The sequence below is a fragment of the Stegostoma tigrinum genome, chromosome 18 (genome assembly GCF_030684315.1).
Source record: "Stegostoma tigrinum isolate sSteTig4 chromosome 18, sSteTig4.hap1, whole genome shotgun sequence".
NCBI classification, from domain to species: Eukaryota; Metazoa; Chordata; class Chondrichthyes; order Orectolobiformes; family Stegostomatidae; genus Stegostoma; species Stegostoma tigrinum.
The window spans coordinates 6,206,273-6,219,436 of NC_081371.1; the positions used below are offsets into that span (position 1 = coordinate 6,206,273).

General features: G+C 48.9%; 1 protein-coding gene across 4 annotated transcripts in view; it reads left to right on the plus strand.

Annotated features, from left to right (window-relative positions):
• svopl (SVOP-like) overlaps positions 1–13,164 on the plus strand; it is a 119,716-nt gene that overhangs the window by 76,279 nt on the left and 30,273 nt on the right. For all 4 annotated transcript variants that reach the window (XM_048548535.2, XM_048548536.1, XM_048548537.1 and 1 more), the window contains one exon: positions 1,192–1,255. In XM_048548535.2, coding sequence (XP_048404492.1) covers positions 1,192–1,255 — 64 coding nt within the window. The remainder of the gene's footprint in view (positions 1–1,191; positions 1,256–13,164) is intronic.

A 13,164-nucleotide genomic window follows, 5' to 3' on the forward strand; every position in this document is an offset into this window, starting at 1 on the left:
GGATAGCATTTAGCTGAGGACGGGTAAACTAAAGCCTGGTGGTTACATAACGACCTGGGTGAGAGAATGGTGTCTATGTTGAGGGAGAGTTACCCATGCCAGCTATACGCTGTGTACAATGTGACTTTGTAGCTGCTGTATCATTACTTTGCTCCTGAGGAGCGAGCCCAGATGGCCAACATTTGTCCACATGCACAGTAGCCTTCCAACCATGATGCCAGCTATGCTCCCCATCTTTTCCTGCATGGATTGCTGAGGTCTCAAATATGGACTGCCGAAGTGGCTGCGCAGAGGAAATGTTGGATGGCAGTCTTTTCATATATATCCCATGAATGGAACTTATTCCGAAAGCACATGGTTGGGCTAGAATTAAATGTGAGGGACAGTTTGCTGCTGGGAAAGCTAGTTAATGAAGTGAGTTTGGTAAGATGCAGTCAGTAACTTCACTGGATCTTACAGTGAGAATCCCTGTAACAAACTCAGTACAATTTGCACTGAGCCAAAAGAGTGTAAGATTCGGCTCAAAATGTATCATTTTTAAGTCGATTAGATTTGTACCAAAGCCTGCACACTTTCTCAGGTCATGTCAGATAGAAGGTGCCATGCCAAGCCACCCTAGCAGCTGGTGGAAGTTATACTCAATTGATACACTTGGAATTCCAAACTCATCTCCATGATAGTGACGATGAAAACTTGCTGCACTGGGTAAAACCCACCTGGTTCACCAATGTCCTTTAGGGAAGGAATTCGCCATCCTTACCTGGTCTCACACGCATGTGACTCCAGACCCACAGCAATGTGGCTGACTCTTAACTGCCCTCTGAAAGAGGCTAGTTCCACGGTTGTTAGTATAAAAATAGTAAGTGGTATATTACAGGTGATGCAATATTTTCACACCCGTTCCCAAAAGAGATCTTGTTCAATTCTGCACATTTGGAAAAGGATTTTCATTAACTGTTTTACTTGTTGCTGATGAAGTCTAGACTGTATGTTTTCGAATGGGGCTCCATTATGAATTGGGATTATGTTGTTCTTTGCTGCCTCTGTGTTACATGTATTTCAGTCTGTTCTGTTTATGTTCCTCGTGTACCATGAACTGCAAAGGTACAAGGACTGAATGACCACTATCTGTGCTGCAGCATTCAATGATAGTTTGAAATAGTGACATCAATTTTATCTTCTTCTGTGCAGATTTATTATCATGACTGAATTCATGCCCTCCAAATATCGAGGTCGTATTTTGCCTCTGGGACAGGTGAGAAATTGTGAGCACTCAGAAAAGCTAAGCAAGTGGTCAGATTTCAAACGTTGATGCCTTGATGCGGGAGAAATTTTGTTTCTCATCCCAAAATTGGATGATCGTCTTAATGGTCACTTGTGTCTCTTCTCTGAAGTGATATTTTTTCTCTTCTTCAAAAACGAATGGTGAAATTAGGCCTGTTTGTGATCAAGAGAGAGGTTTAATGGGCAGCTAATCTCATGCCAGTTCCTCACCCGTACCCAAAATCCAGATTAACCCCAATGTCCAGTTCTGATCAAGATCTCCTCATGATTGGATCACTGAGCTCAATATATAGTGTGGGAGGAGATAGGGGGGACAGTGAAATCAAGTGGGTAGTAGTTACTTGGAGTGGGACTATCTGGTGGATTATCAAAGCAGACCAAACAGTTAACCTGTGGTCAGCAAGCTGCAGTCCAAGGTAAGCCCGGTAGCCTGCCGATCTGGAGGTGAGATTTGGAGATGCGCTGAGGCTAAAAGGGACAGTGCCTTTTACATTCCAGTCAAAAAGAGCAGCACCCATGGAGTGGGAAACAGCATGTGCACTGAGATACAGCATCACCTGTGTGTAGAGTGTGGGTGATCATGAAGACGGTAACGAAAACCGTAATCAACAGGAGGGGAGAAAAAGAGTTTTATGAAAGTGCCAACATTGATCTGCCCATTGGTTTCTTTAATTATGAAGGGGAATGGCCACTTATAACTCTGGAGCCTCAATCAATTAGTGATGAAGCCACGTATGGGGCACCTTGCTTACCCACTCCACAATAACCTGTTTAATCCACCTACTGCCCATTTCCACTGTGGTGCCCCATATGAAATAACCTTCCTGCTCAGCATCTAGCAGCAGCCATCCTTCAGGAGGTTGCTGTTGAGTTTCTTATGAAGATCCCTATCAGTCGCAAGGTAGGCTTTGACCTACCACCGCAAAACGAATTGGTCCTTGCAAAACAGCTTCAGGACAAGGCAGGACCCCTGTGTTGCCACTGCTGGGGCCTCAGTAAAAGCCCTTTTGCGCTTGCAAAAAGACACAGACTATGTTATGTGCTCCCTTTCCCCCAACCCCACCCAAACAAAAATGGTAGAAGTTTCACTTCAAACTCAGCAAATCTGCATGCTTTTGCTTGATTCTGGGAATTTGGATATTCACTGAATAAATAAAACTAGTGAGCAGCGGCTGGACAAAATTTAATCAGTGAACTCCCACATCTAGTTTGCTAATGTAGCGTTTTTTTATCAACCTGCTTAGAGTTGGTATAGCACACGTCAAGTGAACTTGGGTCTCTGGCTCAGAGGAAAGGACACTACCACTGTGCTACTACAGCCCCAAACAAATTGTGACGAAGCTAGAGTTGTTACATTGGCCAGAACAGGGAATTAACCCTCATACGCACTTGCTAATATACACGAGGCCTCCTCTCCTGTTTCTGATTGAGATTTTGGTCACCAGAGTTCAGATTTGCCAAAAATGAAAAAGTAGTAGGGATTTCATCATTGTGGCAAGCCAGCGTGACCACACAGCGTTTAATTTTGTTTTGGTTATTAGTCCTTATTTTAAGTACAAACAGTGCACAAGTGAGATGAGAATTGTCCTCATGGAACCACAGTGGTTTACAGAATAGAAAAAAACCACTTGGAACCATTATATCTGCGCTGTGTTGGCACACATCTAAAGCACTATGGATGGGCTGAAGAGAATACTGTTAGCAGAAGAGGATGATTGGATTGAGTTGTTTCCTTACTGTTCAAGGTTTAGTTTGGACTTTGCATTATCTTGACTGTGACAGCAAGGAAATTCTGAGAATTTCTATCTTAGCCATTTCAATGAGTCATCAACAGTTGTTTTAAACAGCATCATGTCAAGAGCTAACCTTTTATCTACTTTCCCTGTGGACCAGTTTTTCTCTCCCATCCTTTCAATGTTCTCCACCATCTGACTGGTGTGTATCATTCTTCCAAATCTTGTGCATTTTTCACCATGAACAGCTTTTGTTGTTCTCAATATCTGTGTTGGATTGGTGTTATTTTAAAATGTTATGCTGCATGGTATTCTAACCTTTTCACAACAATGTTACACTATCTTTACATTCCACTTTTGTATTGTATCCTCCTCTCTGTGTATTTTTATACAACCTTTACCCTACTTTTACCAATAGTTATAACTTCCTCTCTTTTATTCAGTCTGATTCAGGGGTTATCCAGCCTCTTTCTCCATGCCAGATGTAGGATCTTCAATCAAAATGTTAACCCTATTTTCATTCTCTCCACAGTCTGCCAGACCATCATGTGATGTGGCTTACATTACACATACGACAGAGAGCCAGCTTCGTATTGAGACAGATACCTGGAAGTTTTTTTTCAACAGCTAATTATTCACAAATCACCTCAGATTACATGCACACATATATTATAGTTACTCTAATCAACCTCTTAGATAAGTCATACCACACCTCCCTAGCAGGTGAGGATTGAACATGCACCTTTTAGTCCAAAGGCAGGAACACTACCATTGGGTTATTTAGAACTCCATTCTAAAGGCGGTCACTGGACTCAAAATGTTGACTGTTTTCTCTCCACAGATGCCAGACCTGCTGAGTTTTTCCAGCAATTTCTGCTTTTGTTTCTAATGTTATTGAGCAGTGTGCTGTCTATCACTGTGGTGGCATGTGCATCATGTGTTATAGATGTATGGCTGCTGCCTGCTGTGATTTTTTCAGCATTAGTCATCAGCTGTATGACAAATGGATGATCCTTTTCATTGTAAATTCTGACCATTATTTGTGTTAGTGGTGTATGACCTGAGATGGACAGAATGCTGTAGTGTCTTTCCATGGACCTATGTATTCAGTTGAAGATCTTGAGCTCTGATGCTTTGTCCTGGCTCAAGTTGGGCTAATAGTCTGCATGTTTGTTGGATCATTTTCTTCCTTCTTTGTAACAATGCATTGTGTACACGTGATCAGCTGGTGGATTATGTGAGGGAAATTCTGATTAGATCTGTCTTCCAAACGTTAGAGCTACCGGTGAGAGAGAACCATTGCCTCCAGGAATAGCATGTGGATTTAACATGGCTTTTTGAAAATCTTGGCATTTTATCATCATGAACTTTATCATAAAGACATGGCATTTTGCAAGACTGTTGGACTCAGGGTGGTCCGGAGGAGAGATAATGAATTGAATGGCAAAAATGTTGAAGGAACTTTTTAAAATCACGTTTGTCTTGTGGTTGGCATCCTTTATACGTCTTCTATTTTAATATGATTATATCCAACATAGTAGATTGATTTGAAGTTTGACATTTTTGGCTGTTGATAATGCCTGTACATGGTTTGAAGAGGTATACTGGAGTATTGCAGTCGGTTATTGGACACACTTTGTTGAAGAGTATCAAGCATATAATTGTCAATGTGTCAACAACTTTGATTTGTCACAGAAAAGGGAACTTGATATAACAGTCAGTCGTGAGGGTGTAAATATAATCTTGGACATGGAAAATGGCTGTTGCAATCGTGCACAGAGACTCAGAAAGAATCTTGCCTGAAAGGCGAGATCCTCTCAATTGTTGATAGAATTGATATGTTTCGCACTGATTCATTCCATTGCTTGTGTCCTTATCAATGCTTGGCTAATAGATTTCCATGATTTCTTGGGGTTTCCTTTCAGCACCTATGTGACCTATGTGTTAGTGATTAATCTTATCTCACTGTAGAACTCCTTGTGGAGTAATCACTCCACAATTCTTTGAGTTTTGAAATCAACTGATTGTTGACTTTGGAAAATTCCATTTCAGGAAAAGTCTAGTTCATCTCTGAATGAGCAGATAGAGCGTTCTTGCTCAGGGATCCGTTGAATGTATTCATGCCAGCTACCAATGATGATCCTTTAGAGTTGCAACAACAGGCCATCACCAGGCCTGGTTTGTTTTATCTGCTAAGCTTGACCATTGCCAAAATGAATGAGATTTGGTATGAGCAATATCTTCAAACTCTGCTTTGATAATATCCACTTGTAGGTTCAGGAGAGTATCTTTGTTCTGGGTGGGATTTAAGAGCCAGCTAAGAGCATTGGGAATGCTCAGTGTTTGAGGCTAGTTTGTGTTGTGTTTCAAAATCATACCCATGGGTCTTCCACAGCAGATGTTGTAGCCATGGAGGTACACTGCCAGAGGCTTTCAGCCAATTGTTTCCAACAGTTTATTGTCAGAATGAACAGTGAAATTTTGCTGAATAGGTACATGTCGAACCTTTCTCATTCCATTTTTCAGAAAACTGTTTCCCTTTCTATTTTGGAAGTTCACATGAGCTGTCACAAGGAGTTTCAAGCCAAGCACAATAGGTTTGTCATCCTGTAACAGACACGTTCTGAGACTGTTCTAGGATGCACCTGTTTCCATCGTGATGAAGCTTGGAGGGACCTGAGAATGCTGTAGTGTAGAATGGACCTGAATAATACACTTGATGGGAGAAAATATGTTCTTGAGGGGATGGAAATTACATTGGTGATCAGTCTGCCAGATATCTGGTGAATCTTTGTGAAGCAAATCTAAAATTGTTTTGGTCACGACGTTAGGGATGTACCGAAATTTTAAAACAAAATGATAATCCAAATGATAATCTGAGAAACCAGAATCTACGGAAAGGTATTCTGAAAGTTGTCAGCTCCGGTGAGGCCTAGGGCAAGAAATGCAGGCCAATGTGAATTCTTGGTCTGGAGCTCGGAAAAATCTTTGCCACCTGAAAACTTGGGAATAAGCCTGCCCATGATAAGAGTCTTGTGTAGGAATCCTATAAGCGTAATGTTGAGTTGCCTTCAGATCTAAATATACTTGTAGAGTTCCAGCTTTCTTGGAAACGTAAATAATGGAATTATATCAATCAGTGTGATGCCCAACCTTGCCAAATGATTTTTGAGAAAATTTGTGGCTCAGGTTGAATTTCTGGATATGAGATTGCTCGCTGAGCTGGAAGGTTCATTTTCAGACGTTTCGTCTCCATTCTAGGTAACATCATCCGTGAGCCTCCGATGAAGCGCTGGTGTTATGTCCCGCTTTCTATTTATCTGGTTAGGTTTCCTTGGGTTGGTGATGTCATTTCCTGCATTGGTGATGTCATTTCCTGTTCTTTTTCTCAGAGGATGGGAGATTGGCTCCAAATCAATGTGTTTGTTGATGGAGTTCCGGTTGGAATGCCATGCTTCTAGGAATTCTCGTGCGTGTCTCTGTTTGGCTTGTCCTAGGATGGATGCGTTGTCCCAAACCACTTTGATTGGGACAACGCATCCATTCTAGGACAAGCCAAACAGAGACACGCACGAGAGTTCCTAGAAGCATGGCATTCCAACCGGACTTCCATCAACAAACACATTGGTTTGGAGCCAATCTACCATGCACTGAGAAAAAGAACAGGAAATGACATCACCAATGCAGGAAATGACATCACCAACCCAAGGAAACCTAACCAGATAAATAGAAAGCGGGACATAACACCAGCGCTTCATGGGAGGATCACTGATGATGTTACCTGGAATGGTGACGAAACGTCTGGGAACAAACCAGCAAGCTCAGTGAACTAGCTTACATCTCGAACACAATAAAGACCCACTCTCTTGTGGACCGAGAGGAGGAGAGTGCTGTCTTGGAGGTGAAAGGAGGACGTCGGGTTGGCTGTGCATCCTTGCGACCAGTGGATCTTAATGCTGGCTTCGGCCTAATGCTGGTTCAGGGGAGCAGCCAACCTGCAACGATGGCAGCGGCAAGTGCTCGTGCCCCAGGTCAGGGGGTCCAGAACACCATCCGTGTTTCTGTAAAGAAGGTGGATGAAGGTGCACCTGTGGACCGCACCTTCTTCGTGAAGAGGGTCCTGTTGGACTGTTGTGGGTTTGCTGCTGCGGACATTTACTGCCTGCAGGATTTCCCCGGAGGAGGTTTTTACGACGTGACCTTCCGGAGTGCCAAGCTTTGCGAGCGCTTCCTGGAGGTTTTCAAGGAGAAAGGAGGTGAGGGCCCCCTCTCTGTATTGACCGCTGTCCCACTGTTTGTGATGCCAGCACAGAGGAGCCGTATGGTGACTGTACACATGGACAACCCGCATGTGCCAGCAGTTGATGTCCTGACCTTCCTCGGAAGGTACGTGAAGGTGGAAGGGGACCTAACTGACATCGTGGACCCCTTTGGCATCTGGACGAGTAAGAGGCAGGTCAAGGTGACGCTGAGGATGGGCGAGGACGGGAATATCGTACACCCACCGTCCAGCTTCGCGATCGGCGGGAGCAGGGGCTACCTGACCTATGCAGGGCAACCTAAAGTCTGCCATGCGTGTGGTAGGTCAGGTCACGTGGCGGCCGACTGCAAAGCCACCATCTGCAGGGAGGAGGGACACCTTGCAAAGGATTGCCCACGAGAGAGAAGCTGCAACCTTTGCGGGGAAGCGGGCCACTTCTATAGGGCATGCCCGCGGCGGGGTACCACCTATGCCCAGGTCGCCGGCAGGGGAAATGCGGGGCCAGCCCCGCCGGAGGAGAGGAAGGCACCAGGGCCAAGCAAGGACCCCACTAATGTGCAGGAGGGCCCAGCCCTGCAGGATGGGCCCGAGGCCAGCAAAGCACCCCTGCAGGCTCCGATCCCCCCCGACAACCCGGTGCCAATGGAGGCGGCGACAGGCGAGCCAGGGGAGTGGACAACAGTCCGGAAAGCGAGGAGGAAGGTGCGTCGATGGGCCCAGGAACCGCAATCATCAGGCGGGAAGAGGCAGCTACAGGGGGGCTATAAGAGCTCCTCTGACGAGGAGGATTCGGAGAGGGCCCACCCGAAGCAGAAGTTAAAGGTCTCGAGGGGGAAGGAAAGCAGCACCCCGCTTCCAGGTGATGGGAGGCGTCCTGAGGCTCCCTCCGACACCCAGTCAAGTGCCGCTGGAGCACTGGAGGGCCCCCCGGAACTTCCATGCGGGAAGGAGGAAACAGCGCGTCCCCAGCCTGACCCGGAGCTGGACCCTCTGCCTCCGCACCCCTGACGGGGGGATGCCACCCGGAAGGCAGCACGGACGGTTTCCTGAGCCCGGAGAGCGTCCAGCAGTTAGCCCGGGCAATGGGCATGAAGGGACAGATGGAGGGGCTGGACCTTGGACTTGGGGAGGGTACTGCGGTCACTGCCCACAATGGGGGTACGAGTTGCGAGCATTAATGTGCGCAGCGTCAAGTCAACCGCGAGATGTGTGCCCACATTGGCCTACCTGACCACCATCAAGGCGGACCTCCTGTTTCTGCAGGAGTGCGGGATACCGCACCTCGGCAGGTACGGGAAATGGTCCGGCGCCTGGACCTGTGGGCCTTCGATCTGGTCAGGGGGTAACGACTGTCGCTCCTCGGGCCTGGCTATTCTGCTGCGGGGGCGCAACTTCACCATCTCTCAAGTTCAGGAGGTGGTGGGGGGGTGCCTCCTAGTGGCTGACATCACCTACAGGAATGCTCCCCTGAGGCTGATCAACGTGTACGCCCCAGCGGTACAAAGTGAGCGGTTGGCCGTCCTGCAACGGCTTCCACCCCTGCTGGCCATGTCCAGGCCGGTCATCCTAGGCGGAGACTTCAACTGCATCATTGATGCAGATGGAAGATCCGGCGTGGGGACAGCGGGTGGGGGGATTCAACTGGACGTCACGTCCAGATTCCTGATGGGCACGGTGAAGGACGCCAAGCTGCTCGACGTCTTCAGCACCCCTGCAGACGGAGCACAGCAGAGGTACACCTGGTCGCGGCAAGACGGGTCTATCCGCTCAAGGATAGACTTCCTGTTTGTGTCACGGACGTTCTCGGTCAGGTCCACCGGTGTCGAGCCGGTGTTCTTCTCTGACCACTGCCTCCTGTTGGCCGACTGTCACTTACAGGACGACCAGCCGGCCGGCAAGGGGACGTGGTAGCTCAACACGACTCTGTTGACCCCAGAGAACGTCGAGGAGCTTAAGAGGGAGTACGCCGGTTGGAGAACCGTGAAACCCCTCTTTGAGTCTCCAGGCGACTGGTGGGAGACGGTGAAGGAGAACATCAAGAGGTTCTTTGTCCTCAAGGGTGTTCAGAAGGCAAGAGAGAGGCGGGGAAAGCTGTCGCGACTCCAGAAAAGGGTGCAGAACCTGCTTCTTCTGCAGTTGATGGGGGTCGATGTCACGGAGGACCTCCGCGAGGTGAGGGGCCAGCAAGCCTCACTCTTCGCCGCGGAGGCCTCCAGGATAATCTTCCGGTCCAGGGTCCGCTCCGTGGAGCAGGACGAGACGTGCTCGCGTTTCTTCTTTCAGAAGGTGCACAAAGAGAGCTCTGTGCTTAGCCGGCTGAAGGAGGACGACGGCTCGGTGACGTCGTCTCGGCCCGACGTTTTGAGGATCAGCAGATCCTTCTATGCCGGACTGTACGACACGAAGCCCACGGACAGCACGGCCTCCAAGTCGTTCCTGTCGTCCTTCACGGAGGTCTTAGACGACGGCACGAGGGAGTGGCTGGACCCGCCGATATCCCTGGACGAGCTGGCCAGAGCCCTCAAGTCCTTGCAGAGGAATAGGACTCCCGGAAGCGACGGCTTACCGGTCGAGCTGTATTCTGCTCTGTGGGGCCTGGTCGGCCAGGACCTGCTGGAGGTGTACGATAGTGCGCTTCGGGCAGGGGAAATGTGCAAGTCCATGAGGAAGGGCATCATCACCCTCATTTACAAGAGGAAGGGGGAGAGGGAAGAAATTAAGAATTGGCGTCCCATTTCACTTTTGAACGTGGACTACAAAATCCTGGCCAAGGTCATTGCCAACCGGGTCAGGTCTGTCCTGGAGTCAGTGATTCACCCTGACCAAACCTGTGCTGTGCCGGGCAGGAAGATCGCTGAGAGCCTCGCGCTCATCAGGGATACGATCGCCTACGTACAGGACAGGCGGGTGGACACCTGCCTCGTCAGCCTGGACCAGGAGAAGGCCTTCGACAGGGTCTCTCATGCTTACATGAGGGACGTCCTGTCCAAATTGGGGTTCGGGGAGGGCATCCGCAATTGGATCCGGCTGCTCTATGCTAACATCGTTAGCGCAGTCTCGATCAACGGGTGGGAATCAGACAGTTTTCCTGTTAGATCTGGAGTCAGGCAGGGCTGCCCGCTCTCTCCTGCCTTGCTCGTGTGCTGTGTGGAGCCCTTTGCCGCCTCCATCAGGAAGAACGTGAGCCTGAAGGGCGTGACTATCCCAGGCAGCGGAGGCCTTCAGGTCAAGACCTCCCTGTACATGGACGATGTCGCCGTCTTCTGCACCGATCGTCGGTCGGTGAGTAGGCTGTTGGACATCTGCGGCCAGTTTGAACTGGCCTCGGGTGCCAAAGTCAATAGGGGTAAGAGCGAGGTCATGTTCTTCGGGAACTGGGAAATGACTTCAGGTGCGAGGGGCTTTCGGTACTGTTGTATGTGGCGCAGGCCTGGCCTATTACCTGGACCTGCGCCGCTGCGGTCACCCGGGCCATCTTCCACTTCATTTGGGAGTCGAGGATGGACCGGGTCCGCAGAGACACCATGTACAAAGACCTGGGAAATGGGGGAAAGGACGTACCGAACGCCACCCTCGCCCTGAGGGCTACCTTTGTGTGCGGCTGCATCAAGCTGTGCATAGATCCTCAGTACGCAAACACCAAGTGTCACTACTTACTGAGGTTCTACCTGTCCCCGGTGTTGCGAAGGATGGGCCTGGCCTCATTGCCGCGGAACGCTCCGAGTAGTTGGACCGTTCCGTACCACCTGTCCTTCGTGGAGAAATTTTTGAAAGGAAACACCTTTGACCACAAGGCCGTCAGGCAGTGGTCAGCACGTAGTATCCTCAGGACCCTTCGGGAAAAGGAGAGGGTGGATCCCGTCGTGTGGTTCCCCACGCAGACTGCCAAAGTCATTTGGCAGAATGCCTCATCGCCAGAACTTTCAAACAAGCACAAGGACATTGCTTGGCTGGCGGTGAGAGGTGCTCTGCCAGTTAGATCCTTTCTGCATGCCCGGAATCTCTGCACCACTGCACGCTGCCCTCGAGGTGGCTGCGGGGGGGACGAGACTGTTGATCACCTCCTTCTGGAGTGTGCCTATGCGCAGGAGGTCTGGAGGGGGATGCAGTGGTATTTGTCGAGGTTCGTCCCGAGCAGCTCCGTGACGCGGGACTCCATGCTCTACGGGCTGTTTCCGGGGTCGCACACCGAGACCAACATCAACTGCGCCTGGAGGATCATCAATGCGGTGAAAGACGCTCTTTGGTCTGCCCGCAACTTGCTGGTCTGCCAGCTGAAAGAACTGACCCCGACCGAGTGTTGCAGACTGGCGCACTCCAAGGTCCAGGGCTACGTGCTGAGGGACGCGCTAACGCTTGGGGCAGCCGCCGCCAAGGCGCGGTGGGGAAAGACCACCGTATGAGCCCCCTCATCCAGAAAAGGGAAAAGAATCCTATCTGGTAACTGGGCCCAGCTGGCGCCTTCCCCAACTGGTCAGGGGGCCAACTGGGACTGTGCGGGGTGGCGGCTGCCGGGGCGGTTTCTTTGCTTTGTTTTTTTTTTCTCTGTTTTGTTTTTTTTCCTTTAGTTGGTGTACGTACCCCCGGGTAACCCGGAGTGGCTTGCATGACTGGGTAGGTGTATAAATGTTTTATTTTTTGTACATTCTATGAATAAAGTATATTTTTTTCAAATAAAAAAAAGGTGACGAAACGTCTGAAAATGAACCTTCCAGCTCAGTGAGCAATCTCACATCCAGATATTGCGAAATGATGTTGTTTGTACCGAGGAATCCAATTCCAGTTTGAGCTAATCCTGAATGCTGCACTTCTGAGGAAAGTGGGTGCTGGGCTGGCCATCATCTTTCAGATGCACCATTGCAATATCTTCAATGTTGTCATTGGGATCAAACTGGTCTGGGTAGAGGCCTTGGAGGCAACTTGATGTTGCAGTCTGGAATCTGAGATGTTGGAGTTGGTGTTTTGGTTACCTTGAGGATTATGCATTGATCTGTGCATGCTAGTAAAAGGTTTCAGGTATCCACTTCAAAGCGTTGTATCGATATTTAAGACAGATTAAGCCCATTGCAAAGGATGTCACTCCCATTGTAAGCAGTTAATTGTTTGTGGGTTGCATTGCATTGTACCAGTTTCCCGAATATAACTCCTGTAAGGTGCATAAAGGGATGTAATTTGTACTTGCACCAGTGTCACCCTTGGTCTGTGGTTCAATCCTAGAATTCCTACTGTGTGAAAACAGGCTATTCGGCCCAAGTCCACACCGCCCCTCTGAAGAGCATCCTAGACCCATTCCCCGACTCTTGCATTTCTTCCTATGTCACATAACCTAAACATCCCTGGGAACTAAGGGCAATATAGCATGGCCAATCCACCTAACTTGCACAACTTGGGACTGTAGGAGGAAACCGGAGCACCTGGAGGAATCCCACACAGGCACAGGGAGAATGTGCAGACTGCACACAGACAGTCGCCTGAAAGTGGAATTGAACCCGAGTTCCTGGCACTGTGAGGCAGCAGTGCTAACCACTGAGGCACCATGCTGCCCAAATAAGGAATGGTGGACATAAAGTGCAGGCACGGCTGGGACCTCATGTGTTTATCACATGGATAGAGGTAATAGTTTCAGCTGTTCTGATGGGGCATGGCAAATCAGTCTCATGTACTAATGGACTGATGTCTGTAAGTTGTAACATTGCAGTTACCTCATTGACATGCCTTCAGACCATGGATAGGAATCTGGAAACTTTTTTTGATGCAGTTCCTTAATTGCCCCCATGCTGCTGTAGAGAATCAAGCTGCACTTGGTGTCTATTTTAACCCATTGTCCTCTTGTGTAATATAGCTCGGATATGTCATGAAAGGCTGAACACTGTTCTGGTTGATGAG